We start from the raw sequence: 15,883 nt of genomic DNA, 5'->3' as shown, positions 1-15,883 counted from the left end.
TACTTTCACAAAGTGCTTTACTAACCTCTCTGCTTCATCTCCTCTTAAATCTTGCTGCATTCTGCCTCAAAAGCATTTTGGTTTGAGATCAGAGTGAGATTTACAGCCTAGAATTTGTTGGGGGTCTTCCGTTCCTGCTTTCCTTATCCCTTCCACCCTCTGTTCAACAGAGATAATACATACATTTATTATTTTCTTCAAGTTTCTTCTTCATGCCATCCTTTCTTCTTTGTCTTACTAAAATGATCCGCCTTGTTCTGTGATGTTTTTTTTCCATAACATGTTTCTATTTTGCCCCGACTGGACCACTTGATGAGGACGATGTGCTTGGTCTTGGTCTGGACAGGTTTTTGTTCTGTGCTATCCTTTTTCTGGACCTTTCCAGACTTTTCTAGTGGCACAGACTTATCTGAGTTGCACCTTAGTTTCTTTCACTGCTTTTTACATTTAAAACATTCTCTGTAGCCTTATTTGTAAAGTCAGCCACTGGTACTTTTGTTGCCTCTGTGTAATCCTCTATTCAGTCAGGACCTTCCTCATCCTTCAAATGGCTCCAAAAACCAATATTTCCAACTAGTCTAGTCTTTATAAAAACTTTGAACACAACTTTATTTTGTTAAAGTTGAACTTTATCATGTTCATGTTTCATGCAGAGTAAAGATCATGTAGTTTGAGCGTAAAGTTAGAAAAAGCTGATACACAATACAGCAGTGGTTTGGGCCTCCCCAGGGGGGCTACAAACAGTTTCAGGGAGGCTTAGTGAATGGAATTGAAAAAATAGAACATACGTTATTACATTAGTTATCAAAAAACAACTAGAATAGTCCAAACGTGTGTGATTTGGTTAAAGAGATGGTTCACAGTAGTTTGGGGGATTTTATGTTTTTTCCCCACTTTCCCAGAGTCAGAAACTAATACATGCCCGAGGACAGGCATGTGTAGTCTTTAGTTATGTCAGACGGCAATATTAGGCTAACTCGCCCTGGGATTAAAAAGCATGATCCCATAGGCATGGGTAAGTAAGTAAACTAGTAAACTAAGGGAGGGTGAGGGGGCGCATTTTTCCAAGCCTTGTCTGAGAGGAGGCCCACAGTCTCAGACATTGAAAAAACCTGCAATACACAGTATGTGATGGTGTCAGACAGACGGAAAAAGTGGATTTCTCAACAACGTATAAGGATATATTGAAGAGAAACTGGATTTTACGAGGTTGGCCATGGATTCTAAATGAAAACAGAATCAAGTATGAATCACCAGAGTAAAACATGTGCAAATTCGGATCCAAACATAAACTGCTGGTTTGCTGCAGTGAAATGTAGTGAAGTGCTCTAATATTCTATTGATGTGTTCCCTCTCATCATCACTGTGGGTCATACTGGGCAGACGGTAGAGTGCTGCACAGGAGGCACGTGGTTTATTCATTTCTGCTGAAACCACTTTGAACTGTTAAATATATTGTGCGTGAGCCATACAACCACTCATCTTTGTAACCTCTCCTGTTTTACTACACTAAAGAAGGAAAGTCAGAGTGAGAAATTGTCTAAAGACGATACAATTGTTTAATTAAAGTTGGAAAAAATTGGGTTCTAACTTTTTTTTGCGTGTGGTTTATTCAGACGTCATCATCGTGCCATTAAAACACAATTTCAGAAGGTACAATGATCATGATCATATGTAGGCCGCGTGAAATGAGGGAACCCCAATAAGCTCCTAAAAGCTTTTCGAAAAGGGCCCGATAATAACTTTTTATAACGTTTTATTATATAAAACGTGTACAGATGTATGTAAACTTGTGCTGTAACGCTCCAGATGACCACTAGATGACAGTGTTGGGCAACTCTGGATCCAATCCTAAACCATATTGCACCTGTCTTCAGATCCACACCACAGGTGGACATCTTTTCTACATGTCCACTAATCACACAGCAAATGGTGTTCATTTTAATCCATTTGAGTAATTCCAAATGAATCCACGATCTACAATTTAAAGTATGTGTGGTCTCTCTCTATAAAGGTGATAGACATGTATTCTATTTCAGATGGTGTCTGATCATATCCGGTAATGCCTACGTTTAGTTTAGGCTATAGTCAATTACTTTTGCTTGTTTGCTTGTTTATTTGTGTATTAAGTTTGGTTATTTTTAAAGTTGTTGTCATAGGCTGCTTCGGCCGCGGGGTGCCTCCTCCCTCATCCAAATCCCCCACACGTCCCCTCCCCCGCGCTGTAATTGCTCTGTTTGGGTCTGTCCCGTGTCCCCGCCGCTCACACACAGCCGTGTCCTCGCAGACAGAAGCAGTGAACCATCACACAGTCTCTCCGCTCCACCGGTCCCAGGCTGGTGCGTCCCGTTGCGCACAGCGCAGCACAATTTCCAGCCCGGCACACTTCAAAAGCGTGCTCCGAATTCCTCCTAAACCTGAGAACGGATGGTGGGAAAGAGAGCTACAACTTTACGAGTCACTATGATTTATGTGTGGATGACAAAGGACCGGTGACAGGAAGACTCGGGGGAGTTCAGGTACAGCAGGAGCAAGGACGAGTCTTGGCTTCCGCCCCCCTCGAGCAGTTTGCGCAAGGTGAGACAGCAGAGGATCCTTGACCGGATGGCCGTATAAGCTCCATGGAGTCCTTCACCTAGCTGCTGTCACTTATTGTGTTACCATCTACTCTTTGAGCTCTTGTCAGTTGCTCCCCACCCCCACCCCCACCCCCCTCCCCCGCTTCACTTCCCTTCCAAACTTCAGCCAGTGGATCATTCGGAGAGCGACAGGATGGGATCGCAGACCGGGGCAGCTCTGCAGAAACAGACGCTCCTGTGGTTCGTCGTAGGTGAGTCTCTCTCTCACTCTGTGGCTGCATTCGTGTGTGTGAAATGGAGAGATACAAAAGGTGGTGAGCCTAAACTGTGACATCTGTTTGGAAAATATCAGACACGGTCATCAGTTAGAAACAAATGAGTTCGGATGTACATATTGTGTTTATGGGGGCTTAGTAAGCTGTGTATAAACGAGTTCTATTCAATTACTCTCCTTCACATCCAGAGCCAAACAGAGAAACATCCCTGCAATAGTATGTGTTCCCTTCTGCTGGTTTAGAGATGAATGGCAAGTTTGATGTTCCATACAATGAAACAAACAGCAATATTGTGCCAGGATCTCGTGTGTTTGTGGTACTTAATAAGCATATAAAAAATACTTTTAATAATTGTTTTCATAGACCATAAAACACTTTATTATCACTCTCACTTTCATTATACTCCTGACCTAACCTGTGGGTTTGTTATGATATGATATCAAATAGGAAAAAGTGAGAGGGAGACCACGTATTGGCACACTTTCTTACTTTTCTTCTAAATCTATAAATCTATATACTAGTTACACCAAGACTAAGCTGAAAGTTGTTGGTCCTTAATCTCTGCAACCAAATAAGAGATTTGTACATGTAACAGGTGATTTGGACACATCTGTGTTTTAATTAGTTGATTAGTTCATTGTTTAGAATATATGTGATTATTATATTTATATCTTATCTATATCTCTATATCTATCTTTTTATTTCCCTGTATCCTACTGTGAAGATAAACCATCTAATTTGCAAATTATTTTAAATTAAATTCTTTTCAGAAATTCGTGAAATAACACTACACTCACTCACTAACCTCACAAGTCAACTCTTTCATTATAATGAATAAATCCACTCATTCCAACTGAGATGTAGGGAACTCACCTGGAAGGGTTATGAAAAAGTAAGAAAAAACTTGCTTTTTGCCAAGCATAGTCGCAAAAATCTATTTCTACAAGAAACATAATCTGATAGAAATGATGCATTAGCTGGTTGAGGTTCTTCCATTGTTCTTTAAAAAAAAAAGTCAGTTGCTGAAAAGTCAAAATAAATATGAGTTTTGGACACATGACCTATTTTACTTTAATATTTTAACATAGGGGTATCTATTTAACATTTGTCATGGTTTTTCAAAAATAATAATGACACTCCAAAGTGGTGAGGTAATTGTTTTTTTAGCTGTAATACTACCAGTGATGGAGTACCTCTGGATGGAGTAGTCCTGGACTCGGACTCGGGTCGCTATTCTCTGGACTCGTGACTTGCCTTGGACTTGCGCACTTATGACTTGGACGTGCCCTGGAGAATTTATCAAATCATACTCGAGCATTCATGAAAGAGGGCTCAGAAGTTGGCTAAAGTTTGTAATAGGCAGTGATAGAGTATTTGCATCCGCCTTGAGTCCGACTCTGGATTAAGTGACTCGACTCAAACTCAAACTCCGGCAATGGTGACTCGACCCGGACTCTTCTTTGGTGACAAAGGTGATTCAGGCTATACTGATAGAATCAGTAGCTTTTAGCAGTGAAGCTCCGCTCACCGGTGGTGACAGAGAGCACTGCTGTCAGCTTAGCTGTGATACATAGTATGTTACTTCCTCTTATTAAAAGACAGCGAAAAAAAACAGAGGCAATCATGGTGTGATAACTCTGTTGTAAATTAAACTTATAAGTAGTGTCTGTGTAGACCTAGTGAACCAGCAACTGTCAGAATCAGCGCTGGCCATCACATTTGTATGAACGGCAGTGTGTTCACTTTCACATAGGGCTGGGCGATATTTGGGCTGCACAATATATATCGTTTTTTCATCGCAATATCAACAGGCGCAATATACATATCGCGAAAGGCTGCGATATATCCAATAGACACTCAGAGATTTTTTGTGTTAGTTGAAAGAAAACTAACTCAGTTTTTTTTTTAGTGGTGCCTTTTATATTCAATTCAATGTTCAATTTGTTCAATTAAAAAATATCAAAAATGATATCCTTTTGTTAGTTTTAAATTCGACAAGCAATGTGTTGTATTTTAGCAGAATGCTGAAAGCAGCAGAAATGCAGAACTGAGTACACTTTAAAATCTGTTTATTTATCGCAGGTAATGTCGTTATCGCGATATTCAACAACGTTATTGCATATCGCATATTTTCCTCATATCGTGCAGCCCAGGGCGAAATAGAGAAAATCAAATATCACAATCTTGATGTCGATATTGGGACAATATTGTAAGGCTGACAATTGGTGCTCTTACGAAATATTTTCACAGGAGATTTTAGATAAATAATTATCAGTAATGTGGATATAATAACTAAGAGGGTAAAGGCAAATAATAGAACAGCAAGAACGGTCTGGTAAGTTCAGAAAATGACATCACTTTGCTTTACACCTAAGCCGTATTATGATATTCCGATATTCCGATATCCAAAATTCAAGAAGATATATAGTATCATATATCTCATATCACGATATCGATATAATATCAATATATTGCCCAGCCCTACTTTCACATAGTGTAAATGTATATACTGTAATTACCTTGAGTATGAAGTGTAATGCAAGCTTAGGGAACGTAAAGTGAACAAACTACAACAGTGATATGAATATTTAACAAACAAAGTTTATATTTAACAAATGAAGTTTTCAAGTTTCAAGAAAAATATGTTATGAGAGTATGACAGAGTGCTGGGCATGGGTTTTCTGAAATGATGTCAATTATTTAATTTCCGTCATTATGCATTGCCACAAAATGTATGACAAGACCACTCGGCTGATAAAGCCAAGTAATGCAGGAAAGTCTCAGCGAGACCTTTCCTTTTCAGACGCTTATCTCTCTTTCTTTCTCTTTCTCTGCTGTGTGCACACATTTATCCACAGCACATGTACGTTTAGGCTTGGGAAGACACTCAGTTGACTTGGGTTCATTTCCCAACCTCTAACACTAATGCTAACCACTAAAGGCTTTACCCTCAGCTGAACTGTAAAGTGAATCTCATCCCCTAACCCCAAACTGAGCATTGTGGATTTCTATCAAAAAAAAAAAAAAATGCACTAGTTACATCTGTTACAGACTTCAGAGTGGTGATGAAAAAAGAAAATGAACACACAGTTGAAATATGCACTGGAAATACACCATACGCACGATGTGACGCTATCTGACAAAGGTGTTGAGGCAAGCTTCCTCTACTCTTTGCCCTTTGTTCCCCATTACAAAGCCTCCATGTAGGTGTTCTATTTGCAGAAAGAGAAATGTATGAGTCATCACAATGCCACCAGGTTGCCTCATTACTGTTTTACCACGTTCCCACCTGAAACAGCATTTTTTTTTCTTTTTTTTCAAAAAAGAAATTTTTTCGGTCCCTAAATAATGATGCGCATTCATTTATACTTTCATTCTATTAGTCTTACAGGCACTTTTAAAGACTGGCAGCATATTTAGATTGATAGAGCACAGAGTTGATACAAATCAAAATAACCTCTGCAATTGAAGTCATTTGTGCCATGACAGGAGCCACTTTTAATTGTCTCTGGTAATGTTTTGGGCCGAGAAGTACAAAATGGATGAAGGGAAAGGAGTCTTCACTCTCTCCCCAAAGATATCAAGGGATTGGCGCAGAGAGACACTTTAATCCTCTTTCGCTGACATGATCGTCTTTTATCTGACGGCTCAGGATTCAATTTGAATTTGTTTGAAATATTTCACAACAACACAAGCGACGGTAGTAAAATGACAAAAGGGGAATACTTTGAGGAACAACTTTGGGGAAAACATCTGGCAATTCTAACAGTTTGACTGGAATGACTGAATATCCTGTGAGCAATCAAAATGGTTGACGCAGTGTACGCCTCCGACTCTGAGCCTCAGAGTCGTTCATGAGACAATGTCTGATAGGTCTCTACATAGCAAGAGCGGGTGGCCTGATGCCTTGTTTTAATAAGTCTTGGGCATGCTTTTAATCAATTCTTCTTCCAAAATGAAAAAAAAGTTAATAAAAGATAAGCTCAGGTTGATTAATTTTGGTTGGGTGGCTTCATTTAACATCAACTAAGCTTTCAGAAATTCGTCTGATTTAAAGGGTAATAGGAAACCAAAAAGAGGAAGTTTTGTTGTAAAAAGGCAGTAACTTTGGAAGGCACTAACTTCATTTGACCAAAGGCCTTGGTACACCACGTCTGTATCTTTCGTAAAAGTATGAACCTGAAAATGAGCATCGTATGTCTCCTTTGAGTATTTGTATTTCCCATGGTGTCCTCAGCGTTGAAAAGTCTAGGACAGGAGACAAGATACAGGCTTCTCGATGATGAAATACTACACATTTCTTGAACAGATAAGCATTTGTTGCATCAGTGTGGTTGTTTGACTGTTTATCTTACAGGGAGATGTGGTTGGTTGACTGACATTCTGCAGCACCAGCAGGCATGCATTTTTTTAAGGCAACAATGTGAACACAAGAAAGCGGGAGAGGATGAGGAGGAGGAGGAGGAGAGAGACACAGAGAGAGTTAATTGACCACCCCCACTGCTTTAGATACATTTCAGGAGTGTGTGATGTTACCACCAGAGACAGTAATGTTAATTTTGGTCTGGTCTTTGCCCCAGTCCCCAGTTTAAGGGGCTGTACTCGATATTCAGAAAAAAAGTAGTCTGGGATTGCGTTGCACCCTTGAAAAGAAACAACTCCGTCTTCTTTTGTTCAGCAACTTTATTCTCCCCAGTGCTGCATTTTTTTGTACAGTTTTTATGAAACTTTTTTCCCCCATAAACTCAAAACAACTTCAGTCACGCACACTAATGAGGTATAGGGCCCTATCTTGCACTCAGCGCAATTGCCTTTGTACACCAACGCATGTATCATTCCTATTTTGCACCCGACGCACAGCGGACTTTTCCCTCCACAGACGCACGTCGGTAAATTAGGGATTGTATTTGCGCTCCCGGGGGCGGTTCAGCGAAAAGAGAAGGCGTGTTCCGGCGCAAACGTTCCCTGGTGCTATTCTGCAGTTTCAGAAAACAATTCCGCCACTGACCAGGAAAAACCTGGTCTAAAGTCAGTGGCGCTAGTCTAAAGTCAGTAGCGTTTATTCAGATGCTATTTTAGGGGCGCATGCTTGGCCATAATGTAGCGTGTGCACAACGCGCATACACTTCTCTCATCTAAATGGATGCAGCAGTTCCCATTTTTGTAAACCATACATAATTACAAAGGACAATATTACTGAAAATGCGCTTCAGGTGTTTGGATAGGTCAGGAGGCACTTACAGTCCTCAAAAAGTCGCAGCATTCTTTGTGGCTTGTTGTGTTTTACACAACATTTCCATGAATGATGGATGTGTTGATGACATAAATGAGGAAATATTAGAGGACTTAAGGAGACGTGATGTTGAACTACAGCGGGATCTGGTCCGGGAGTAATGCGCGATGTGCTCCTGATGGAGCGGGTGGACGGAGATGGAGTGGGGGGAGGAGGAAGGGGCACAACAGGTGCAGGTGGTGCGTTTGGAGGCCTATACTCCATGGCTGCAGCAATCCTCTCCAGACTTGAGGAGATGCGCCCGAGGGGCCGCAGCAACATCGCCACCCGGCCAAGACAGGCATTTATTACTTTGCCGCATCTCGCATCAGCAGCTCCCGCTGGCGTGCGCCAGGCAAATCCGCCGTCATAATAGCAATCCGCCATGGAACAAGCGCGCCTGCTCTTAAAGGGAATGTGAGATGATGCTCTAATTGGTTTATACGCCCAAACCACACCTAACTACTTCAGACCAACCCATTTTAGATTTGCGTCGGGCGCAAGAGTCATTTATCCCGCCGGTATAATATCAACGAGATCCGCCCACAAAGCTACTTGCGTTTTGCGTTTCATACTTGCGTTTCAGATCGTTAAAATAGGGCCCATAGTGTCACTCAGAATTGTCGTACATCAACATCAGTATATTAACAAATGAATGAAGATGAACAATGAATAAAGTTGTATAAAAGTAGCTTAATAAATCATATTTTCTTGTACATTTTTAGCTTCATAAAATGTGTATACTTTAATTTGCTATCTTTTATTTCTAGGTCGCAACAATTGCCTCCACAGGGCTCTCACGACCGCTCCCCAACTCGTCAAATACAGACGCTTTATCACGGCCCTCGGCGTACTAGGCGTACTGATGCTCAATGCACTCACATGCACTAACATGCAAGCGCGGCCAGACCGGCTATAGAGAACAGAGAAGCTACTCCACTATATCTTTACATAGCAAATATTTGTTTGCTTCTATAAAAATGTTCTGAATATAGAGTACAGCCCCCTTACTGCTCTCACTTATCTAGAGAGAATGCATGGATTTTCTAAAAGCACAAGGCTCTTTTTATCTGTTCTGCTAGGGCAGAGGAGCACATATTTCTGTTTTAAAGGACTCAAGGGGACGTTTTTTAGAATCTCCATAAATCAGTAGAGAGAGAGAGAGAGAGAGAGAGAAAGAGAGAGGAGGTGACAATGAGAGTAAGAACTAGTCTAAGAAGAGACAGAGAGATAAATGAGGTAGGTGTGGCTGGATAGTGAAAGTTTTAATAGGGCTGATATATATATATGTGTCTGTTTTGAATGTTGTATGTTTCCATGTGTGTGTTTGCGTGCATCCTGTGTGACGGACCCGCCCACTGGACTTTGGCTAATTAGACAGATGGTGAAAGCCATGAAAAGTAGCCATGCCTCTTTTTGATGGAGCTGTTTTTCATGTGTATTATTAGATTACTTCCCTCATACACTTCCTCTCCCTAGTAAGTCACATCACTTCTCTCTCCCTCCGTATCCACTGAGAGTTCCTTAGGGGGGAGGTAAATACAGATATCTAACAAGTGACAAAATAACAAAACTGTTTCATGCTTGCTGTAAGTGAGAGGTTTTTGCAACCGAAGCCCTCAAAAGACAGGATATTTGAGAAAAAAAAAAAATGACCCAAGGTTGTGCTTTTGCACTGCACTGAGGCTTTTCAGAAATCTGCCTGTAGTGCCGTTAGCTGCAACAGAAGCAGTTCAGTGCACTCCAAGCAATGTGTATTCAGCTACATAAGAATCATTTCTAACTTTACAATAAAGATCTAATTTCATACTCTTTTTTTTTTTTGTTTAGAGAATTAGTGAGCCCATAGGCCGGGCCATAATTGGCGAGCCGTAGAAAAGTTTTTTTGTCTGTCACACAGACTGCGAATAACTGTAATTAGTTGTAGATCATTGGTAATGCTGGGGGACACCAACAGTTTCTCTTGTGACCATTGCTTTCTAAAATGAACAATCCACCCATTGTGTGTGTGTGTGTGTGTGTGTGTGTGTGTGTGTGTGAGAGAGAGATAGTTCATAATCCACTTAGGTCAATTATTGTAACCCATTCGCCAAACAGAATGTTGATATTGAACAATTTTGCAAAATTATTTTCAATAATGGATAGTTTTAGCGTCATTATCCAAGCATGGTAACTACAGTATGGTATGTTAATGTTAAGCAACTAACACACATGCTTTTCAATTTATATGCCAATTATAGGAGCCAACATTATCACCTCATAATGTTTTTAATTTTACACATTCAGCACACATAGAGCAACATTAGCATTCATTTGGTGTTGAGTGTCTCTCCACCAGATAAATGTTAGTCCAAAATGCACTCTCCGTTAAGCTCTTTTTGCTCTCTAGTTGCACAGTGGGTATCAGAGTGTTTTTGTCTATAAAACTGAATAAAAAGATGTAGTATCCAGATAATCGATTAATTTATTGGTAACCATGCGGTACACATTAGCCACGTGTTGTAATTTATATCTCCCCATATAGCAATGTTTGTGCATGTTTCGTCACATTTTTCTAATATAAGAATAAAACCAGAAACTATGAATACAACATCAGCCCTCTCACTGACAACCACAGAGCAGATTCTGCAACCCATTTATGTGGGCCGCTGCTCTCATATATTACATTTAACCTTATATAACAGTGACATAGAGAGCCTGTCGCAGTGGTTCACTCAACCAGTGCATCAGGCTGGAATTTTCTTTTGAAGAATTTTTTTTTCTGTGGCATTTCTGCTTCACAGAAAGTACACGATGACGTGTCAATGTGGCCCACGACATCAAGACCTTGTGACACGCAGTCATTTAAAGCCACCAGAGAGCCTGTAAGGGATTTCTCCTAACATTGACCTAACAAGACTTGTCAAATGGTTACACATTTGTATTTATAGCAATGGCCTGAAGGAGGTGTGGCTGAGGCATGGAAACATGTACATACTGTACTGCTTGTAGTCGGGAGATGTGTCTTGTACTGCTGACCACTCGGCTGCGCAGCTGGAGCAGTTTGTGGCTCCTGGGCTACAGTACAGAACATCAGGAGGCTCACTAACGTCTGATGCTGGAGTGCATGTGACTGTTGTGTCAGCAGTTTGATGCGTTACCTGCTGGGAACACAAAAGTGGATCAAATTTGTCAGAGATAGATCTCATTCCTACAGCAGCATTTTAAAACCAACCCTATTACCAGACAAGAGCTTTGATATTGGACGAATGTTCCAAATCTTGGTATTGGACCTAAATCGCTACGGTGCAGATTCGTCAAATGTTGACGATATTGAAATATTTCAATTGCGCGCCACACCTATTTGCGTCACCCGGCGTAAATTTGCGTCTATTTCCATCTTTGTATTGACTTTGCATGTCATCGAAAAATTCACAACAGACGCTATTACATTTCCTAAAAAGCAGTTATAAGGTATATACAAAGATAATCAGTTGTGAACTTTGACAAAAACATAAAACCATAATCCATACTAAAAGACCTAACACACGATTCCTATAATATAACTACTAACTAATTAACTATACATTTTAGCGGTGCTGGCAGTATGCCTCTATGGATGGAAGTGTCAGTTTGTCCACCTCTTTGGTCCAGATGGAAGTATCTTAAAGGTCCCATGACATGGTGCTCTTTGGATGCTTATTAATGTTAAAAAACCTCATCAAGCGAAATTTTCATGCCATGGGACCTTTAACATCTATTGGATAGATTGACATGAAGGTTTGTGCAGACATTCATGGTCCGCAGCTTATGAATCCTAATCACTTAATCCTCTGACTTTTTCTCTAGCGCCTTTATAAGGTTAATGTCCAGGACAGATTTATTTTAAAGTCAACATATTTAGTTTTGTGATGTGAGGCTGGATTGTATGTAGCTCTCAGGTGTGATTGCATCTGCAAGGGATTGCTGCAAAGAGCATGCTCAGATAATCTTCCCCCAGGTTTTTCTCATATAGGGTGAAGATTTCTGCTGCCATTCAGTCAGATACATACCGAGTGATTGAGGTCAGGGATTTGAACTAGTGACATTTAGTTCATCCGCTCCGTTTGTGAAAGTGGCTTCAGATTCCCAAAACTCAGCACCGATATGCCATGTGATGCTACAGTGAACACTACAGAAGTGATTTCACAACCTATTTATTTGAGGAAATCGTCTCTCTTAAGTCACATTTAACAACAACCCATGTAGGAAATGCATGTAGGATTTTCTGTATAAGTCTCAAATGAAAATGGTCTATTACAGCTTGAGTTACACACTGAAGCCCCAATGAATGACGTTCATCCGCATTTTTCCATTCTCTTGTGATGCGTAACTTACCAATTTACTGGAGGGGAATTAGTATCGAATTGAGCGAGGCAGGAGAAAATCCCAAATTGGATCAAGTGAGAGTGACTGGTTGTGTACATTGACATTTGAATTAGAATGTGTGATTGCTGTTAATTTCATGGATTTGCACACAAAAATCTGACTAAACTCTAAACTCTTAAGATGCCACTGTTTAGATCATATACTCTATATACTGTACATATATATATACCAGCTGCAAGTGCAAAAAGATCCACTAGTTACTGTTAATTTCTACTCAGTGTCAGTGTTCAAACCAAGATAGATCTGAGCAGTAGTTTCAATAAAACATTGCATCCCTCTTGATAACATGAGAGGAGTTTAATCTCCACACTGTGCAAAGAGCAGCCCACCGCTCCACACTCATTACCTGATTTAACGGCTCATATGTCTGCCTCACATACGACTTTGACCTCAGGTAACAGAGGCGCAGCATCACCTTCACAGGCTTTTGACTGCTTTCACGAACAACAATATAAACCTCATATGGAAATTAAGGGATGAACAAAAGCACTCTCCTTCTCTCTCCTTCCACCTCTCTCTGTGTCAAATTGATCTTGCAGAAATAGGAGCTGTAACTAAATTAACAGCACTTAATGTCAACAAAGGGACAATTCCTTTCCCCCCCAGCAAGTTCCTCTTTCATGCTCTCTCTCTTTCTCTTTATCTCACACTCTCTCATATTCCTAATTAGCAATAAAAAGGTGAATAGCTTCCCCAGCTGTTCTTTATTGTTGTCAAAGCTCTCCTCTGCCTGCATTTTCCGTCCACATTAGTAACCAGTTTAATAGCTGTTCACGACTGGTGAGTGCCTATAGATTTGTGTGTGTGTGTGTGTATGTATGTGTGTGGGTTTGTTTATGCGTGCGTTGCATACATTTGTGTGAACTTGCAAAGCAGTAACCCAGATTTCACTGTCACGCCTCAGCAGCTAATGAGCAGCGTTGAGGCACTGAAGCATGTGTGCATGTGTGCATGTGCATTTTACGTGTGTATGTGCGTGCCGTGTCCATCGTGGAATAGGCATTAGCAATTATCCAGGCGCCATGGCGCCAACAAGTATTTCAGCACCTCGGATGTGGAAACCGTATACACACACACATTATCATATGCTGGCATACTTGGCACAACACAAAGGAATATAGCACACACAGTGTCACACATACCCCTAAATGCGTAATCACATTCATGTGAAGCACTAAGTGAATCAGACATGCTCTCCCGTGTCATAGCGGTGCCATTGAGCAAGACACCCAGTGCTCAGTTGATGTCAAGTGTCAACAAGAGGAGCTTTGGTTGTGTATATAGCTGTATGTAAAGGCAGGGTTGCTTACTATTTCCATTATACACTTTTTATATATTGTTGGAAATGGACAGCAATAAATAACTTGCCAGTGGTTCTCAACCTTTTTTGGACCAACACCACCCCCCCCCCACACACACACACACACCTCAAATAAGATGTAGACTAATTCCCTTGAATATTAATGATTAGGCCCTATTATTAGTATTATTATTGTTGATGATTATTATTATTGTTGTTGTTGTTGTTATTAGGCCTATTATTGTTGTCACTATTGTTATCAAAAAGAATCCCAAAAACATATCATTGAATGACAAACAACCGTTACAAATTTGACATTCAACTTAAATTAGGTAAGAACAGCCAATCAGAATGACTTGAAATTTAACATTCAAACTTGAATTAGGTATCACAACCAGCAGCTAATCAAAAATACCAAACAATAATTACATAAACCAAACTGGCACTTCAAAGGGAAAAAGCAGAAGGATTAACTTTTTAGAGGAAATAAGTTAAAACCTTTGAAAGTTAGTGAGAGCCCTGTGCCATGAGTCTTACGGTTTTTATGTAGCTGCTGTAATCCTGTAAAAACGCCCCACCAATCACTGCCTCGCGGTCCAATGAAATGCCTCCTTGCCCAGCTGTAGGTACTCTATCCCTCCTCTATAGTCCGGATCGGGCCGAATTTTTCTGTCCGAGGCTGGCCCGCGTCCGACAGAGCCGTGACCGAACCCGGCCCGAGCCCGACAGGTATTAAGAAATTTGTGTCCGAGCCCGACCCGAGCCCGACACAGTTAAAATCTCATTTTTTCCTTCGTACTAATGACACATGTAGGCTACGTTTGTTTGTGTGGAAAGCCCGCTTTTGTTAAGCAACTGTAGGAAGGCATTCGGAAATGTCAACAGATGAGTGCATCAGCGCACACGGGGCAACAAGCGCACGTTAATAAGCTGTTGCCTTATCGCGCTGATGTGACCGAGCCCGACCCGACCCCGACCATAATTTCTAAATATCTGTCCGAACCCGGCGAGGCCCGTAGGGTACCGTCGGGACCCGTCGGCCTCGGGTCGGGTATCCATGCCTTATTGTACGAGCCTGAGCTCAGTGTGCATCGTTGCCACATTGATAACAGTAGTCATGTTTGTTTTAAACATTCGGTATGATAATATTAGGTGTTTGCTTACCCGTGAATGAGACATTAAGTAAAATTGCGGTCCTTTCTCCGCTCGGCTCAGAAGCGGGCGCGCAGCACTGCTCATGCACGTCTGTGTGTGGGTCGGAGCCCCGAGGGCAGGGGAGGGGTTAGACAGAGCCCCGAGGAGATGCTACTTTCAAAACTTTCTAGCTTTACAACATTACCAACCCTGTCTTTAAGGCAGTAACCTGAATGGCATAAATTACATCTATATAACTAATTTATATAAGGGGAGAATGGAAAAATGCAACTTCCATTATTATTTTCCATCTACCTCAGACAGCAGTATGTTGACTGAAACTACAGTATATTGCCATATGCTTTTACTCAAGTGCATTATTGTACCGTTTACCTTCATACATAATTAAGCGTGTGGGTTCCCAGTTGGACTCAAGCTCTAGTCTTGGCAATGTTACTGCCTTGCTCTGTCCTTTACCTTATAAAAATAAAGACCCACATGGAGCATGTGTAAGTTGTTCCCATAAAAATTTAAACAGATCATAAAATGTCAACTTAAACTACTGCGCCTTCCAAATGCATTTAGTGCCAACATTCTGACACACGCATAAACTGTCACATGAAGACCTGGACTGGTGTTCTCTCAAGTATCTTCAGAGTGCCTTGTCTTAAATATCATTGTATAAACACAAGGATTTTCAGTTGAGTTACACTTGCTGAACTCATGACAAATTTGATTCAGTCATTTACGACACAACATTTACTTATACACTACCGGAGCCCTTCCTGAGACCAAATGGTCATTTTAATGTTAATACCTTCCTCTTTCCTCAAGACAATATTCCTTTAATGTTATATTAAGAATGAGCAAATTAATACTTACCTCCTTTTTCAAGTAAGCATGTAATCTTTGGCCT

At 40.8% G+C, this 15,883-nt stretch overlaps 1 protein-coding gene across 2 annotated transcripts in view; it reads left to right on the top strand.

Annotated features, from left to right (window-relative positions):
• The first annotated feature begins 2,556 nt into the window (after positions 1-2,556).
• Positions 2,557-15,883, top strand: part of ramp1 (receptor activity modifying protein 1) — a 70,354-nt gene continuing 57,027 nt past the window's right edge. For both annotated transcript variants that reach the window (XM_039819167.1, XM_039819166.1), the window contains exon 1: positions 2,557-2,830. In XM_039819167.1, coding sequence (XP_039675101.1) covers positions 2,773-2,830 — 58 coding nt within the window. In that variant the 5' untranslated portion in view covers positions 2,557-2,772. The remainder of the gene's footprint in view (positions 2,831-15,883) is intronic.

Source organism: Perca fluviatilis, chromosome 12 (genome assembly GCF_010015445.1).
Source record: "Perca fluviatilis chromosome 12, GENO_Pfluv_1.0, whole genome shotgun sequence".
In the NCBI taxonomy this organism is placed as follows: Eukaryota; Metazoa; Chordata; class Actinopteri; order Perciformes; family Percidae; genus Perca; species Perca fluviatilis.
This window is presented reverse-complemented; position numbering and strand designations above follow the sequence as displayed.